General features: G+C 52.0%; 1 protein-coding gene across 1 annotated transcript; it reads left to right on the forward strand.

Annotated features, from left to right (window-relative positions):
• The first annotated feature begins 8,119 nt into the window (after window positions 1–8,119).
• Tor1b (torsin family 1 member B) lies at window positions 8,120–17,092 on the forward strand. The gene is made up of 5 exons (XM_048344795.1): window positions 8,120–8,372; window positions 9,199–9,464; window positions 11,733–11,908; window positions 15,109–15,236; window positions 15,692–17,092. Exons 1-5 carry the CDS (start codon window positions 8,156–8,158, stop codon window positions 15,931–15,933), a joined length of 1,029 nt encoding a protein of 342 aa, XP_048200752.1. The 5' UTR covers window positions 8,120–8,155; the 3' UTR covers window positions 15,934–17,092.
• Window positions 17,093–18,797: the final 1,705 nt, after the last annotated feature.

Genomic DNA, 18,797 nt, shown 5'->3' on the forward strand with positions numbered 1-18,797 from the left:
CCACACCCCGCTCCAGGCTCAAGAGAGACAAGGAGGGACCGGCCTGCTGGGTCACCGTGGGGATGCCCAGCCCTGGGGGGCAGCACAGAAGCAACCAGAAACCCGGGGCCAGTCCTGGGGGTGGGTGGGGGGAGCCAGCGGATTGTGAACCCAGACGAATGACCACACCAGCCATCAGGGATTCTGGGGTGCTCCGGGCCTCTCTCCAGCCTAGGCCTGGGGTGCCCGAGTAGCCTCTGCCACCCGCCTTGCCTCTTACCCTGTCCCCAGGCGCCTCCGCCTCAGTTCATGGGGCGATGGCTTCACTGACCCCCCTGGAGGCCCCTAGCCAGCCTGGGGTGCAGGGGTGCCGGCTCTTGCTGCTCTCTCTCTCTCCTGGGGAACATGACTAAGGCCAGCCAGCCGGGCCGTGGCGAGCCTCCGCTGTATTTACACAATCTCTGTCCTCATCCTAACCTCCAACCGCAAGTCCCTCGTCACCTCTCAGCTGCCGGGGGCAGGGGGGGGGGCGGGGGGCGGGGGGGAGGGGGGCCCTCCGCTGGGCTTGGTCGTGCTCAGGAAGGGCCCAGCCGGTGCCAGCCGCTCGCCCTGTCATCCTAGCTACCCGGGAGGCTGGGGGCAGAAAATCCGGCCCAGGTGGCAGAGTCCACCAGACTCTTATTTCCAGTTAACCCCAAAAAGCCAGAAGCGGAGGCCCTGGAAGGTCGGGCTCCTCCTCCTGATGCCACCCCAAGAGCAGAGAGGGGCCGAGGGTCTCAGGGCGCGCCTCGGTACAACTTCAAGCCATCTCCATCTCCAGGGGTGCAGACAAAGAGGGCGGGATGGGGGTTGGGCTGAGGGAGGTTTGCATAGCTCGTCCGGGGCCTGGCAGGTCTTTGCCTCTGCCACGGGGTGCTTGTCGGTGAACCCCACCTTTCCTGGAGGCCAAGGTGACCGTCGGAGACTACAGGAGGGAAAGGCTCAGCTTCAAGGATGCAGATGCAAAGTGGGGGGAATGTAGGGGAGCCGGGCGGCCGGGCGCTGGGGATTAGTTCATTTACAGGCCCAGCGGAAGTGGCTTTTCGGGGCCCGGGGCTGCGTGGGGGGACAGTGGGGGGACAGCTGCCAACGCCAGCCACGATCCACCACCACACTCAGGAGGCCAAGGACGCCCCGGAGGAGGCTCACCGCCTAGCCCCCCCCGCCCCCACTCCCCGGCCCCGCGTGCTGATGATGCAAGGAGAAGCCGCCAAGGTGACGGTCTGCGTGTCCTCCACACTCAGACCAGTCTCACCACAGAGCCGGCACCCCAGAACCCTGAACCTCAGAATGACGGCAGCCACCAAACCTCATCCTGCGGGGACCCAGGCTGGACGGGACCTGACCACTGCAATGATGACAGAGGCAGAGGCAGAGGGCAAGGCCGGGCAGCCCCCCCCCTTTCCTGAAGACCGCTCTGACTGGGGAGGGGACAGAGGACGGGGGCAGGCAGCGTCCCCTTGCTTGAGAGGACAGTGACCCAGCCACACCCCAAAAGGGATATAAAAGGGAGACTCCAAGAGTGCTACATCAGTCCCCACTCCTTACTCTCTTACACTGAGAAATCCCTATTCCCCTCCCCTTCCTCCCCCTCCTCCCCTCCCCTCCTCTTCCTCTTATTAATCGTCAAAAAGGCAGAAGTGGAGCTGTGGCTCAAATGGTAGCCTTGACTATGAAAGTTCAGGGACAATGCCCAGGCCCCGAGTTCAAGCCCCCAAATGGGCACAAAAACAAAACAAACCCTCAGTCCTCCAGATCTCAGCCTTTCAAGTCGTTAGGACCACAGGTCTGAACTGGCTTTCCTTCTTTCTCTTTTGTGCTGGACCTGTGTGCTACCCGGAGGGAGCTTTTTTTTTTTTTTTTTTGCTAGGATTACAGGTATGAGCCGCCAGTCTCTCCAGCCCAGGGACCAGGGCTGTTTACTGAATTACTTTTGACCTCTAGGTCAATTTAGGATTACTGGCCCTGGTGGCTAAATTGAAGATGTATTGTTTTAGGAATTCTTCCTTGACCCACTTTAGGCTGGAATGAATGAAGCCTGTCCATAGCCCTTAGATTCTCACACCCCCCCACACACAAACACACACACTGTTCTGACATTCCATGACTTTGGTGAGCCAAGTAGATTGGCGAAAAAGGTTAATTATACCCTTCTCTCTCAGAGACTTGTGATCTCTCTCCCCCCCCCTTTTTTTTCTTTTTTGTGCTAGTCTTGGGGCTTGAACTGGGGCCTGGGTGCTGTCCCTGAACATTTTTATTTTTATTTATTTTTTGGCCAGTCCTGGGGCTTGGACTCAGGGCCTGAGCACTGTCCCTGGCTTCTTTTTGCTCAAGGCTAGCACTCTACCACTTGAGCCACAGCACCACTTCTGGCCATTTTCTGTATATGTGGTGCTGGGGAATCAAACCCAGGGCCTCATGTATACAAGGCAAGCACTCTTGCCACTAGGCCATATCCCCAGCCCCTCCCTGAACATTTTTTGCTCAAGGTTAGAGCTCTACCACTTGAGCTACAGCTCCATTTCTGGATTTTATTCATTTGCTTTGCCAGCTATTTGGAGATAAGAGTCTCACAGACTTTGCTGCCCAGGCTGGCTTCAAACCTTGATCCTCAGATATCAGCCTGCCGAGTAGCTAGGATTGTAGGCCTGAGCCACAGGGGCCCTGCTCTTAGGTGATTTTTTTTTTGAAGGACAAGAAAAATAAAAATGGTTCTCAGGCTGGGAATATGGCCTAGTGGTAGAGTGCTTGCCATGGGTACATGAAGCCCTGGGTTCGATTCCTCAACACCACATATATAGAAAACGGCCAAAAGTAGCGCTGTGGCTCAAGTGGCAGAGTGCTAGCCTTCAGCTAAAAGAAGCCAGGGACAGTGCTCAGGCCCTGAGTTCAAGCCCCAGGACTAGCAAAACAAACAAACAAACAAACAAACAAAAAAGTGGTTCTCTATTAACAGCTGTGAATGTTATTTCTATTTCAATTGGAGGTTTTATTGTTGCTGTTCTTGTTTGTGTTTGCCAGTCCTGGGGCTTGAACTCAGGGCCTGGGCACTATTTCTTAGCTTTTTAGGTTAAGGCTGGTGCTCTTGCCACTTGAGCCACAGTGCCACTTCAGCTTTTCCTGTTTACGTGGTACTGAGGAATTGAACTCCCAGCCGGGAGCCTCTTTCAGTTACCTGGTTGTTGTTTTGTTCTCTGCCTCTGCTTCTCTGTTCAGCAATTGGCCCTTCCTGGATCCTTCCAGGAGGTTCCAGGAGCTGCTTTTCCAACCCTAGGAACTGGCGCCATCTAGTGGTTTTACCTGGGAAGTACACCCACCTTCCTCTGGCAAGCACAGACCATGAATGGATGCTTTTCTAGCTTTTCTCCCAATGACAAAAACAGCAACAGTTTTCAGGTTTCTGGAACCAAAGTCTTCAGATGTCTTTAAGAGATTTTTTGTGGAGTCCTAACTATTCATTTAATTATCAACTACTTCATCAAAGACAGGGGAAATAACACCTGCCACTCAGATTTGACATTTATTGGCGACATTTGGTTGCATTTGATTAGATCCAATCAAAAGCGTCTGGCCCCCATCACTTTTCCTTTCCTTCCCAGATGTCACCACTGGCTGTGCTCAGTCAAAGACTCCCTCTTGTGGATGGCGTGGGCTGTAATCCCATGGTTTTGTTCTTCTTGTCCTTGGTGTCCTGAGTGCTGGGATTTCAGGTGTGCACTGCCTTACCTTGCACCGTGTGTGTGTGTGTTACTTTCGTTTTGGCACTACTGGGGTTTGAACTCAGAGCCTCACATTTTCTGGGCCCCCTTCTGCTGAGCTATATACATCCAGTCCCCTTTCTGGCTATTTGTTTATTCATTTGTTCTCTTGTTGTGCCGGCCCTCGGCTCGAAATCAAGGCCTGGGCACTGTCTTTGAGCTTTTTTATTCAAAGCTTGCACTCTACCACTTGAGCCACAACTCCACGTCTAACATTTTGGCAGCTAATTGGAAATAAGACTTTCATAGCCTTTCCTGCCCAGGCTGGTTTTGAGCTGTGATCCTCAGGTCTCAGCTTCCTGGGTAGCAAGGATTACAAGCATGAGCCACTGGTATGTAGTTTCAGTGGTTATTTTTGTATAAGTTCTTGCCTCCTGCCACAGAGAAGCAGAGGAGTGAAGAGGAGGAGGAGGAGGAGGAGGAGGAGGAGGAGGAGGAGGAGGAGGAGGAGGAGGAGGAAGAGAAGGGAGGGAGGGAAGGAAGAGAGAGAGGACAGAAGAGAGAATGAAGAGGAGAAGGAGGAAGAGGAAGAAGAAGAGGAGGAGGAGGAAGATAGAGGTCTCTCTGCAGGTGTCTGGGAGATAAAGGCAGTTTTTCTTGCTCAATTTCCTGGCAGAAGCAGAGGTTGTCCAGGGATAATGGAGGAGAAAGAGGGGCTGAGAATATGGCAGAGTGCTTGCCTAGCATGCATGAAGCCCTGGGTTCGATTCCTCAGCACCACATACACAGAAAAAGCCAGAAGTGGTGCTGTGGCAGAGTGCTAGCCTTGAGCGAAAAGAAGCCAGGGACAGTGCTCAGGCCCTGAGGCCCCCAGAACTAGCAAAAAAAAAAAAAAAAAAAGAGAGAGAGAGAGAAAGAGATGCCCTTTGGTCCTGTGGCTTTTCTTCCCATCCCCCACCTGGCTGCTAGGCTGGGACCTGAGACAGCCCTCCCACCTCCCCCTGAAATGTCAGCCAGGCGGGACTTAGGCGGCTCACGCTGTCATCCTAACTGCTCAGGAGGCTGAGAGCTGAGGACTTCAACCCAAAGCCGGCCCAGAAAGTCCACGAGACTCTTGTCTTCTATAAATTATCAAAAAGCTGGAAGTTGAGTTGCAACTTAAGTGATACAGCACTAGTCTTGAGCTAAAGAAGCTCAGGGACAGAATTTAAGCTTTGAGTTTGAGCCCCAGGACCAGCAAAAAGAAAAAGAAGGAAGGAAGGGAGGGAGGGAGGGAAGGAGAAAAGGAAGAGAGGGAGGGAGGGAGGGAATGAAGAAAGGAAGAAAGGAAAGAAGGAAGGAAGAGTAATAAAAATGGGTGAGGGGGCTGGGAATATGGCCTAGTGGTAGAGCGCTTGCCTTGCATACACGAAGCCCTGGGTTCAATTCCTCAGCACTACATATATAGAAAAAGCCAGAAGTGGCACTTTGGCTCAAGAGGTAGAGTGCTAGCCTTGAGCAAAAAGAAGCTCAGGTATGGTGTACACATGATCATATAAGACGAGGATAAGCAAAAACAACTCCAAGAGAAGGACACAGGAGGATTCTACTGTTGGCATTATCTTTAAAGTTCTAGGTGAATTTCCTGTGGCGTACCCTACGTGGTTACTGTATATGATTTTGGTACACTGGATATTGTATATATGCCTACCTGATCTAGGGAAGGGAAAGAAAAATGAGGGTGTAAGATATCACAAGAAATGTATTCGCTGCCTTATTATGTAACTGTACCCCCTTTGCACAACACCTTGTCAGTAAAATTTAATTTAAAAAAAAAGAAGCCAGGGACAGTGCTCAGGCCCTGGGTTCAAGCCCCAGGACTGACAAAAAAAAGGGGGGGGGGTAGAGATTACAGCTGTGTACGTCCACACTCAGCCAAAGGAAGTGTGGTTTCTGAATGTCTTCTGCGATGCCTCTGGTTTCTTTCTGTGGTCAGCTAGAGTCTGCAGATAGTGACAGCGAGGCCTTGGACCTCAGCTTGGTGTCCCTGGCGGGCAGCTGACCAGCTCCTCCAGGCGCTGGGCCCTGCAGAAGGAGTAGGCAATTTACTACTCCCGAGGGAAACAAGCGCCCAGGGGGACGCTGTCTCTGGTCCTGAAAATCCCAGCCAGCCTCAAAACGGAAGGACAGAGCCCTACCCACAGCAGAGTTGTCCTTCTAGACCTTTTTATTCCCCTCTTTCAAACCATGAGGGTCTCAAGGAACCCGATGGGCTGGGACACCCACAGCGACTCAAGACGCTGAGACCTGAGGATTGTGATTTGAAGCCAACCTGGGCAGGAAAAGTCTGCGAGACTTATCTTCAATCAATCGCCAAAAAAGTCAAAAGTGGAGCGAAAAAGGGGCAGTGGCCAGGCCCGATTTCCAGGAACACAGAACAACTCTTCTGTTTGGGCTGGCTTCCGACTTCAGCCCTCAGATCTCAGTCTTTGGGGGTTGTTAGGATTACAGGTGTGAGCTACCAGCAGCGCCTGGCAAGAAGTGGAAATTTAGCAAACACAAGGATCCCCATCACCCTGCGGTAGAGGGAGACCAAAAGACTCAAAAGTGTCTGTTTCTTGCAGACATAGCTGGATTAAAACTTTCCTAGAGGAAGCTGGGCACCGGTGGCTCAAGCCTGTCATCCTAGTTACTCAGAAGGCTGAGATCTGAGGACTGAGGTTCAAAGCCAGCCCAGACCCAAAGGTCCATGGGACCCTTATCTCCAATTAACCATCAGAAAACTGGAAATGGAGCTGTGGCTCAAGTGGTAGAGCACTAGCCTTGAGCAGAAGAGCTCAGGGACAGCGCCCAGGCCTGGAGTTCAAGCCCCATGACCAGAAATAAAACAAAACCCCAAAAAACTTTCCTAGTGGAATCTGAACAATGACAATGGTTTTAGGATGCCTCCACTAGTGTCCAAATGTGAAGAGGATGGATTGGTAATTTATACATCCTTTTTTTTATATTAGTGGGAATTAAGAATTCACTAGGCACCTATTCAATAGCCTATTACTCACCGAAGAAGATTCTAAGTCACTTAACATCTAAAGGAAAAGGGTGTGATGGGGCTTATACTTTCTTAAAAGGAGATTAGTGAAAATTCTAAGTACAAAAGTCTACATCTTAGTCATTTAGGTGTGGTTTATCCTTGGAATTCTGGGCAAAAGGAAAGATGCTTAATTCAATTTGCAAAGGACTATTCCCAAATGGGGTGCTACTATTATGACATACCATTTCATTAATATATGAAATATTTAAATCTTTTGAGAATTGTTTTCAAACTGGTATATTTTTTTCTTCTTGTGCTGGTCCTGGGGCTTGAACTCAGGGCCTGGGTGCTATTCCTGAGCTTTCTTGCTCAAGGCTAGCACTCTACCCCTTGAGCCACAGCTCCACTTCTGGCTTTTTTTTTAGTGATTAACTGGATATAAAATCTCATAGACTTTCCTGTCAGGGCTGGGTTTGAACCATGATCATCTGATCTCACTTCCTCAGTAGTTAGGATTACACACATAGTCTCCATAGTCATTTTTTTGTATATGTTTATTCTGTACGTTCTGTATCTTAGCTCCAGCCATGCTGGGCATGAGTCTATCTGTCTCACCTGGACAGAACTGTGTGAAGGCAGAACTGTGTCTGTCCTAGCCAGGCTAAGCTCCAGGCACGTGTGCAGCACTGAGTCTGGCCTGGAGCAAGTGTCGGTGAACTACTGGTAGGCCGATGGATGGATGAATTCAGACTTCTAGAAACTGTTTTTCCAGCTGGGTGTGGGTGGCTCACAACCTATCATCCTCATCTACTCAGAAAGCTAAGCTCTGAGGATTGTGGGTCAAGGCCTGCGCAGGGAGACAGATCTGCAACTGACCAGCAAAGAGGTGGAAGAGGAGGTGGGGTTCAAGTGGAAATGCCAAGGAAGAGCATGAGACCCTGAGTTGGAGCCCCAGTAACAGCACACGCACACACGCACACACACACACACACACACACACACACACACACTGCCCGTCTATTGTGTGCAAGGCCCTGGGTTTCCATCCTCAGCACAGCAGAGAAGAAAAGGAAAGAGATGAAAAGAGAAGGGAGGTAGAGGAGGAGATGGGAAGGGTGGGGAGGAGACAGGAAGGGAAGGGAGAACAAAGGAAAGGAAAAATAGGAGAGAAAAGGAAAGGAAGAAAGAAGGGAAAGAAATAAGGAAAGAAAGAGAAAGGAAGGAAGGAAGAAAGAAGTCACGGAGAGGGCTCATTTGATCATGAAGAACTTGCATGACTTCGTGCCACTTACAAAGATGGCGGCGCGCGGACCTCGCTGCCCGTCCCCAACATGGCCGCCCCCGGAACGGGCGGGGCCTGTACCGGAAGTGACGCAGAGAGCCGGACGTTCGGCTTTCCCGGGGCCGGGCCGGCCACTGTTTGGCGCGAATGCGGCTCGGGAGGTCGATGCGGGGTCCCGGGCGGCTCGCGGGGCCCGCGGCCCTGTGGCCGCTGCTGGCTGCCCACCTGGCGGCGGCGCTGGAGCCCGTGAGCGTGGGCCTCGCGGTCGGCGCTGCGTCGGCGCTCACCGGCTTCTTCTCCTACACCGACCTGTACTGCCGCTTCGCCGAGTGCTGCGTGGAGGAGCGGCCGCTCGACGCCGCGGGTGCGTTCCCGAGCCGCCCCGGCGGGGGCCTGGCGGGCGGGCGGGCGGGCGGGCGGGCGGGCGCGGGCGGCCGGCCCGGGGCCGGAGGCACCAGGTGGCCGCGGCCGGCTCCAGGACTCTCTGGCCCTGGCCGCCGCACCTTCGGAAGCAGCCTGTGGCTCGGGCTCTGCCCCAGGACCCTCCTCCCGGCCGCAGGCCCTGGGATCCCAAGCAGAAGCCGCCATGGCAGCCCCCTCCCCCCCCCCCCCCCGGGTGCGGGCCTTAGACCCTCGGTTGTCTTACAAGCCAGCAGGGCTGCCTGGGGTGGAGAGGCGCAGGGCGGGGAGGAAATACCCTGCAGCGAAGCCAAGAGAAAGTTCCTCCTGGAAGGCCTGAACCCATTTTGTAGTTCTTAAGTGCCAAGGAACTTAACACCGGCCAAACGCTGTGGTTCCGCCTCCATGCTGCCGTAGGGATTTTCCAGAGGCCCTGCCGGGACCCCGCCACGCCGAGCCTCCCACCCTGCCCAGCTGGGGACGTGCTGCTTTCATGCCCCCACCCCCCATTTTTGTGCTCATCCTGGGGCCTGAGCTCAGGGCCTGGGCACTGCCCTTTAGCTTTTTCACCCAAGGCTGGAGCTATTCCACTTGAACCACTCCTCTGTTGCCAACTTCTTGCTGGTAAATTGGTGATCAGTCTCTCGGATATCTCGGGCTGGCTTTGAACCGTGATCCTCAAATCTCAGTCCCCTGAGTAGCTAGGATTACAGGCCTGAGCCACCGGCTTCCAGCTTCTGTTGCCTTTTTAACGTGTATTTTTTTCTCTGTTCCTGGGGCTGGCTGTGCAGCCCTCAAGCTGGATTTGGAGACGAAGCTGTTTGGACAGCACCTGGCCACAGAAGTGATCCTCAAGGCCCTAACCGGCTTCAGGAACAACAAACACACCAAGAAACCACTGACGCTGTCCTTACATGGCTGGGCTGGGACAGGCAAGAATTTTGTCAGCCAGATTGTGGCTGAAAACCTTCATCCTCGAGGTCTGAAGAGTAAATTTGTCCACCTGTTTGTATCAACTTTGCACTTTCCTCATGAGCAGAAGACAAAAGTGTACCAGGCAAGAGAATTCCCAGGGGCTCCCTGCCTGCCTGGGGACCCACCTGCTGACCAGCTTCTGCTTCTTGACATTGCAGTAATGCACCCGCCTGGCCTCAGCTTCTCTCTGTTTCTGCACTGCGGGAGCCTCAGGCTCTACTGAGTTAAGGCACTCGGTTTTGTTTATGAACACGAGTCTCACTATGTGTCCCAGTCTGGCCTTGAGCTTCTGAGTCCTCCTGCCTCCGCCTCCTGAGGGCTGGCAGCACAGGTGGACACAACTATACCCAGTTTAAGGCACTTTTAGATGCCAGTTGATGGCTTATAGGGCTGCCCTATAAACTTTTTTCTTTTGTTTTGCCAACCCTGGGACTTGAATCGCTTCTCGGCCTTTTGGCCAATCCTGAGACTTGAACTCAGGGCTTAGGTGCTATCTCTGAGTTTCTTTTGCTCAGGGAAAGTGCTCTACCACGTGAGCCACAGACTCACTTCCAGCTCTTTTTGAGGAGTTTACTGGCGGTAAGAGTCTCACAGACTTTCCTGCCTGGGCTGGCTTTGAACTGAGATGCTCAGGTCTCAGCCTCCTGAGTAGCTAGGATTACAGGTGTGATCTCCCAGTGCCTGGCTAAGGTGGGGTGTCTTAAATGCTTTACTTGGTCATAACTCTATTTACTGATCTCTACCCATGCTGCAGCCTCAACTGGAGAAGTTTTCCTGACTGGCTTTCATTCCCTTTGCTCCTCTTGTCCTTCAAGTCCTTGCCATTGCTTTCTTCAAAGAAAGTCTCAAAGAATTGGATCTCCACACTTGTTCCCTCTAAGGTGCTTAGACCACAACTAATGGGCTCACTCCCCTTTCACTCAATGTCTTCCTTGTCATCACTCATGTTCTTCCTGCTAAATGGAGACAAATGAGAAATGGAAACTTACATGAACAAGGAAGTGAAAGTGGCTCTTGGATTAAGCTGGGGAAGATATCTAAGAGGAAGCAGTCATCTTTATTTGGGTGTGGGTGTGGGTAGTGTGTGTGCATGCTGCTACTGGGGCGTGGACTCGGCCTAAGGGCTGTCCCTTAGCTTTTATTTATTTATCTATTTTTGCCAGTCCTGGGGCTTGAACTCAGGGCCTCAGCACTGGCCCTGGCTTCTCTTTGCTCAAGGCTAGCGCTCTACCACTTGAGTGCCACTTTGAGCTTTTTTTCTGTATATGTGGTGCTGAGGAATTGAACTCAGGACTTCATGCATGCTAGGCAAGCACTAGGCCACATTCCCAGCCCTGTCCCTTAGCTTCTTCACTTAAGGCTGGTACTCTACCACTTGAGCCACAGATAAGAGTCTCATGGACATTCCCTGCCCAACTGGCTCCAGTCATCTCAGATCTCAGCCTTCTGAGTAGCTAGGATTAAAGGTGTGAGCCACTGGCGCCCGGCCGAAAGAATCTTGCTTTGTAGATTTTGTTGTAAGTCTCTTGAGAGCATATTTGTGGCTTTTTGTGTTCTAGAGTTGAGAGATTGCTTTTTAGGTGTCTTTGTTTCAAGAGAGCACTGGAGTTGGGTGCTTGGTGGCTCAGCCTGTAATCCCAGCTACTCGGGAGGCTGAGATATGAGAATCATGGTTCAAAGCTGAGATTCCCAGCTCCAGTAAACCAGCAAAAAGCCAGTCCGGTGGCATGGCTCAAGTGACAGACTGCCCACTAGCCGTGAGCAAGCAGATCAAGCAAGGGTGAAACCCTGAGTCCGGGCCCCACTGCAGGTGCTGGAGACGGATCTTAGTGGCTGAGTGCTTGCTCCGGCCTCTCAGAGAAAAGGCAGCTAGCTGCAGGAAGCTTGGAACGGATGCTTTTCATGATACGCTTCTCGGGCAGCCCGTTAGCACATTGTAGCAGCCAGGGCCCTGGCTGGGCACTGCACCTCCATCCACAGCCACCCCATGTGCTGTGCTGTGGCCTCACTGTCACACAGGCTCTGGGGCGTAACTCCCACAGTAGTGAGAAGTTACTGTTCTCCCTTATTCCTCAGTATTGTCTGGAGATTTCAGTCCACATTGAGATGAAAATTAGGGTGTGATTAATATGAATGATAAATATTTATGTGCCCCTGCATCTTTCATTAGCAAGAGGAAGTTAGTGTACATTTGAGCTAGGAAGGGCTGCGTTTCTGCACTCACCTTTGGCAGTCTCCACGTCTGGCGAAGCTGTTCGCCAGTGGATGGGGACGTGGGAGGGAGCGCCCTGCTCTGTCTCCCGAGCACACGGCCTGAGCCAGGGTGCATCTTCCTTTATGGTTTGTGCAGGACCAGCTCCAGAAGTGGATCCGGGGGAACGTGAGCGCCTGTTCCAGCTCTGTGTTCATTTTTGACGAAATGGACAAATTGCACCCTGGGATCATTGACGCCATCAAGCCCTTTCTAGACTACTACGAGCAGATTGATGGGATCTCCTACCGCAGAGCCATCTTCATCTTCCTCAGGTGAGCTACCGGCCCCTCCCTTTCCCCTCATGACATCTTGGGTTTTTTTGTTTTGTTTTTATGTATATGTGCTACTCTGAGGCTTGAACTCAAGACCTGGTTATTGTTTCTTAGCCTTCTTGGCTCAAGGCACTCTACCACTTGAGTCACACCTCTACTTCCAGCTTTTTTTTTTTTCCGTCAGTTGTGCGGCTTGAACTCAGGGCTGGGGCGCTGTCCCTGAGCTCTTTGACCCAAGGCTAGTGCTCTACCACTTTGAGCCACACAGCCACTTTTTTTTTTCCTGGTGGTTAATTGAAGATAAACATCTCATGGACTTTCCTGCCCAAGCTGCCTTTGAACTGCGATCCTCAGATACCAGCCTCCTGAGTAGCTAGGATTACAGGTGTACGTTATCAGCTATCAGCTCATACACTACGTGCATGTTGTTTACCAGGCCTTCAGAATGATTTGTTTATGCCTTTTACTATCTGGTTGTCAGGTGTGGACAGGGTGAGTGAGCTGAAGTAATCTCTGGGAATGGACAGCTGTAACTTGCAGGTGCTTCTGAGGCACATAGAGAGCCACAGCATCTTCTTAGCAAGTTCTAGAGACCCAGAGTTCAGTGTCTTGGGGCACACACATGGCCTATTTTTCTTTTGGGGTCTCAGTAGCACTTAGTAACTATTCCTTGGTTAAGAATAAAGCTGGGGGGCTGGGGATATGGCCTAGTGGCAAGAGTGCTTGCCTCGTATACATGAGGCCCTGGGTTTAATTCCCCAGCACCACATATACAGGAAATGGCCAGAAGTGGCGCTGTGGCTCAAGTGGCAGGGTGCTAGCCTTGAGCAAAAATAAGCCAGGGACAGTGCTCAGGCCCTGAGTCCAAGCCCCAGGACTGGCCAAAAAAAGAAAAAAGAATAAAGCTGGGGGGAAAAAAAAGAAGAAGAAAGCTGAGGCTGGGAAGGTGGCTTAGTGGTGGAGTGCTTGCCAGTGTGTATGAAGCCCTGGGTTTGATTCCTCAGCACCACATACACAGAAAAAGCCAGAAGTGGTGCTGTGGCTTAGGTGGTAGAGTGCTAGCCTTGAGCAAAAGAAGCTCAGGAGCTCAGGGACAGTGCCCAGGCTGTGAGTTCAAGACCCAGGACTGGCAGCAAATAAAAATCTGGGCATTGGTGGCTCCTAGCTACTCTGGAGACATCTAAGGATTGAGGTTTGAAGTCAGCCCAGGCAGAAAAGTCTGTAAGACCTATCTCCAGTTTACCACCAGAGGGCTGGGGATATGGCCTAGTGGCAAGAGTGCCTGCCTCATATACATGAGGCCCTGGGTTCGATTCCCCAGCACCACATATACAGAAAATGGCCAGAAGTGGCGCTGTGGCTCAAGTGGCAGAGTGCTAGCCTTGAGCAAAAAGAAGCCAGGGACAGTGCTCAGGCCCTGAGTCCAAGGCCCAGGACTGGCCAAAAAACAAACCAGTTTACCACCAGAAAACTGGAAGTGGAGCTGTGGCTCAAACTGGTAGAACACTAGTCTTGAGCAAAAAAAAGCTCAGAGACAGCACCCAGGCCCCATGACCACCACTGCCAGAAAAAAAAAAAAAAGAATAAAGCAGCTAGTGCAGTGGCATACAAATCCCCAAGATTCTTTTTTTTTTTTTTTGGCCAGTCCTGGGCCTTGGACTCAGGGCCTGAGCACTGTCCCTGGCTTCTTCCCGCTCAAGGCTAGCACTCTGCCACTTGAGCCACAGCGCCGCTTCTGGCCGTTTTCTGTATATGTGGTGCTGGGGAATCGAACCTAGGGCCTCGTGTATCCGAGGCAGGCACGCTTGCCACTAGGCTATATCCCCAGCCCTCCCCAAGATTCTTATATCCACTTAACCAGCAAAAAGCTAGAAGTGGAGCTGTGGCTCAAGTGGCAGAGTGCTAGACTTAAGTGAAAAGTTCGGCAAGGGCATAAGGCCCTAAGTTCAAGCCCCAGTAAGTACCAGCATTACAATACATACATGTATGCATGCATACATATACACTTATCTACAGCTCGGGAGCAGGGGTCGAGGTATAGCTCAGTGGTAGCACACTTGTACAGTGAACACAAGGACCTGGGTTTGCTTCCCAGCATGGGAGGAAAAGAAAAGAAGGAATAAAGCTTAGGGCTGGGGCCCAGTTCAGTAGTATAGTGCATGTTTAGCACACACCGAGCTCTGGTTGGATTCTCAGTACAGGGGGTGGGGAAGCTTAGAGTTAGCACTTTTCTTTTTTTTTCAAGGAAAATAACCACTTTATTATTGCGACACACAATTATAAAAAGATAGTCTTTATAATTAAAACATACTGCCTAAACTATGTAAGAATGATGCAAGAAAACGGAAACGTGTTATACAATAGTAGCATCTGATTTAGCAACTCCCAACAACAGATACATTAGGAAAAGAAAACCAATAGTACTTTTCTTGATGAGTCACCAAAGTCTTTTTTTTTCCCCTGCAACCTCCCATCACTTTATTTTTTTAATTAAATTTTATTGACAAGGTGATGTACAGAGGGGATACAGCTACATAATAAGGTAGTGAGTACATTTCTTGTCCCTTCCCTAGTTCAGATAAGTATATATACGATATCCAGTGTATCAAAATCATATACAGTGACCACAGAGGGTATGCCAAAGGAAATTCACCTAGTACATTAAACATAATGACAAGAATAAAATCCTCTTGTTTCCTTCTCTTGGAGTTCATTTTGCTTAGCCTCATCTTATGTAACCATGTGTACATAGCTGTTGAGCTATTGTGATCCTCTGATAGGTCTATCCTGGACCTTTTTATGTTTATTTAGTTTATTGTTTGGTTTTAGAGACATACTGTAAAGTCGCTGACTAAAACATGTGGAAATACCATTTGAAAAGAAGTTTGTCATTTTATAGACCAGATCTCTACTGTTCTCCCCACCCCCCCAACAACCACATATCATGGAGACCATGCGCCTTCCTTCTCTGTGTTCTAGGCTTGTCTCGGTCAACATTTTGTGTTCAAGATCTGACCATTTCCCTGTGAACGCCATCGTTTTAGCATTCCTAGTCGCTATGTAGTACTCCATTGTGCACAGCTACCACATTTTTTTGGGTCCACTCATCTGTCGTGGGGCATCTGGGTTGTTTCCATGGTTTGGCCATTGTGGATTGGAGACACAGCAGTCTCAGTGTGACTTGAATCTTTGTTTCTCAGCAATGCGGGAGGGGACCTTATAACTAAGACGGCCCTGGACTTCTGGCGGGCAGGAAGGAAGAGGGAGGAGATCCAGCTGAAGGACCTGGAGCCCGTGCTGTCGGTTGGGGTCTTCAACAACAAGCACAGTGAGTCCTGGGGGGGGGGGGTGCCCTGCCACACCACCACATGAGCCCTACACCTCGTGCTGTGGCCTTGCTGAGGTTCCTCAAGGCATCAGCCGCTCCAGCCAAGACTTAACTAACAAAAAAGCCAAACTTGAGCCAGGCCCCAGTGCCTCACGCCTGTCATCCTTGCTACTCAAGAGCTTGAGAGCTGAGGATCCCGGTTCAAAGCCAGCCTGGTCAGAAAAGTTCAGGAGACTTATCTCCATGGAGCCAGCGTAAAGCTGGAAATATAGGCGTGGCTCCGGTGGTAGAGGGCCAGCCTCTAGCACGGAAGCCAAGCAAGAGCATGAGGCTCTGAGTTCAAGTCCCAGTCCCTGCTCCATGGATAGACAGCCGGATGGATGACGGTCTTGAGAGGGCCGCGTTGAGTGGGTGTGGCCCGGTGGCAGTGACGGGGCCCCCGTCTTGCTCTGCAGGTGGCCTGTGGCACAGCGTGCTGATAGACAGGAACCTCATCGACTACTTTATCCCCTTCCTGCCCCTGGAGTACAGACACGTGAAGATGTGCGTGCGGGCCGAGATGCAGGCCCGCGGCAGCGCCGTCGACGAAGACATTGTCACCAAGGTGGCTGACGAAATGACGTTTTTCCCCAGAGATGAGAAGATCTACTCAGACAAAGGCTGCAAGACTGTACAGTCACGGCTGGACTTCTACTGAGGGCCTCTGTGTGCGGGCAGCGAGGCACCTGGGCGCAGCAAGGCCCCCCGAGCCCCGCCGTGCATGCAGAACCCCTTTGGAGACCCCGCGGCATTTTCCACCTTTCCGCCTGTCAGCGGGCAGGGCCGGAAGTGGCTAAGTTAGTTTTGCAGACACTGGCCCACTGGCCGTCGATGGAGCCGGACCGCCGCGCAGCTCTTTCCTGCTGTCGAAGGCGCGCGCCTGGAGGAGGCCCTGCGACGCGTCCTCATCCTCTGTGGCCTCGGAAGCCACTGTGGGGCAGGAGAAGGGGCAGGGCGCCCGCGGGCCTCCGCGTCTGCACTTGAGGTCAGGGGCACCGGCAGATGGGGTGTCTGCAAGGAGGACATGGTCCTGCACCCCAGCGCCTGCACCCAGTGTCTACAGGGACGGCGTCCTGCACCCCAGTGCCCACACTCAGCATCTATGGGAAGGGCGTGGTCCTGCACCCCAATGTCTATGGGGATGATGTGGTCCTGCATCCCTGTGTGCGGGGACGATGTGGTCTTGCACCCCCATGCTCCTGACGTGGGCTGAGGAGTCAGGGAGGGCTGACCCTGGTTCTGCAGCTCAGGACACAGTTCCCTTGGGTCTGGGCCTGCTGCCTGCTGTTCAGGGTCCTGTCTGTCTCCCGCTTTGTATGGGCCCCAGCCTTCCTGGAAGCCCGTCTGCTGGGCACAGTGACCTCCAGACTCCCCCAAACCCAGCATCGCTGGCGGCTCAGCACACACCACGCGCGTACATACACACTCACACTCACACAGTGACATGCTTGTCTGTTACACTCGATACTGTTGTCAAGCTCAACTCCAGGCAGCAGTGTTTGGAGCCAAGAGGACAGGTCTGTTCCCCAAAACCGATTCACGCCCCGACCAGCACACCGCGCTGACTGACAAGGGTGGGCTGTCCTGCCACAGGTGCCTGGCGTTTACAAGCACATGTGTGGTTTTAATAGTGTTCTTCTGCATTTTTATGATAAAGTATGAGATATTGTATACTTTAAAACCTAGGGAAAGCTGGGCACCAGTTACTCACACTTGTAATCCTAGCTACTCAGGAGGCTGAGATCTGAGGATCATGGTTGGAAACCAGCCTCAGCAGGAAAGTCCATGAGACTCTTGTTTCCAATTAACCAGCAGAAACAAAAAAAACACAACTGGAAGTGGAGCTGTAGTTCAAATGGTAGAGCACTAGCCTTAAGAACAAAAGGTCAGGGATAGCACCCAGGGCCTGAGTTCAAGCCCCAGGACCAGTGCACACATGCATATACGCACAAAAATCCCCTAATTATTATTCTCAGGTTCTCTGTATTACAGACTATCATGTGTGGTACAATACGGTCACAGATGTAGGTCAGCAAGGTGGGTGGAAGCCATGGCTGCCCACCTTGGCGCCCCATAGAGCAGCGCAAGGCCGGACTAGGGCTCCCACCAGCGTGGACGGTTCAGCCCTAGCTGCAGTGCCACTGCGGACATGGTTGGAACCGTGTGCACCATTTTTCTGTGTGTAAAAATGGTAAAATGACTATTTTGTTGACACAGAGTAAAAGTGCCAAGATAAGCCAGGCCCTGGTGGCTCAGGCCTATAATCCCAGCTACTCAGGAGGCTGAGATCTGAGGAGTGTTCAAAGCCAGCCCAGGCAGGAAAATCGGAGACTTTTACCTTCAATAAGCCTCTCAGAAAAAGCCGAGGTGGAGCTGGAGCTCCGGTTGGTGGTAGAGTGCTAGCCTTGAGCAAAAGAGCTCAGGGATGGCGCCTGAGTTCAAGCCCCAGGACTGACAACAACAAAAGGCAGGAAGATGAGTCTTCCATGTTTTAGGACATATTCCACATTGGAGCTAAGTTACCGTTACACCCTCTGGGCAGCTGGTCAAGAGGAGATGAGCAATGGATTCCTCTGTTTACACTGATGCAATGTACCCTACGTGTTGAGCCCTTTGGACTGAACGCGTGTGGAGCTGGGAAAGGCCTCAGCCCCGCCCTCGTGTGCACAAGAGCTCAAACTGACCCGCTAACTGAAGTAATAAAGCCTGTGTGTTATATTGTGAAATGTCCTTCTTTCTCAGTGGTAAGTCACGGTGCTTCAGCAGCTCGGCGCTCTCGCTGGATGTACAGGCTGTCTTTGGCTCACACCAAATCTGTTTGTCTCAAAGGTTGTTACCCCAAACAAAAGGTGAAGTGATATGTCAGGTGGTGGTCAGTTTCGTGAGTTAAGAGGTGAGCTTCTACCACACATGCCCCCCTAAAGCCACTGCATGCGTGGCTGTGGCTCACCGATGCCATCCCAACCCCAGCTCCAGCAAGGGAACCGAGCTGTGGCCTTTCCTCCAGCTGGCCCATAGGAAGACATGGTTCTTCGTGGGCCTCAGCTTAAGCCGCACTTTGCCCCGCCTCAGGGAGCAGGTAACTGACTTACCCGGGATGCGAACTGTCTGATTTCAGTGCAGACATCACAAAGCCTAACTATTCAGGAGGCGGAGACCTGAGGATTGAAGTTCAAAGCCAGTCTGGGCAGCAAAAATCTAGCAGTCATATCACCAATTAACCGCCAGAATAGAATGACAGAAGTGGAACTATGGCTCCAGTGGCAGAGCCCTACCTTTGAGCAAAAAAGTTAAGGGGCAAGCCGCAATCCGAGCTGCTCAGGAAGCTGAGAGCTGGTTCAAAGCCAGCCCCAGCAGGAAAGTCCCTGAGACTCTTCAATTAACAACTAGAAAACTGGGAGTGGCACTGGCTCAAGTGGTGGAGGACTAGCCTTGAGCTAAAGAGCTCAGGGACAGCGCCCAGGTCCAGAGTTCAAGCCCCAGGACGGGAAAGAAAAAAAAAAAAAAACTAAGGAACTGGGG

This window comes from Perognathus longimembris, chromosome 1 (genome assembly GCF_023159225.1).
Source record: "Perognathus longimembris pacificus isolate PPM17 chromosome 1, ASM2315922v1, whole genome shotgun sequence".
In the NCBI taxonomy this organism is placed as follows: Eukaryota; Metazoa; Chordata; class Mammalia; order Rodentia; family Heteromyidae; genus Perognathus; species Perognathus longimembris.

What these genes read in the sequence shown, in the direction of transcription:
- Tor1b (XM_048344795.1), top strand. Translation starts at nt 8,156, where the DNA reads ATGCGGCTCGGGAGGTCGATGCGGGGTCCCGGGCGGCTCGCGGGGCCC. An exon ending in AGAAGACAAAAGTGTACCAG is followed by an intron (nt 9,465 to 11,732) that starts GCAAGAGAATTC and finishes TGGTTTGTGCAG; the next exon opens with GACCAGCTCCAGAAGTGGAT. An exon ending in GCCATCTTCATCTTCCTCAG is followed by an intron (nt 11,909 to 15,108) that starts GTGAGCTACCGG and finishes TTTGTTTCTCAG; the next exon opens with CAATGCGGGAGGGGACCTTA.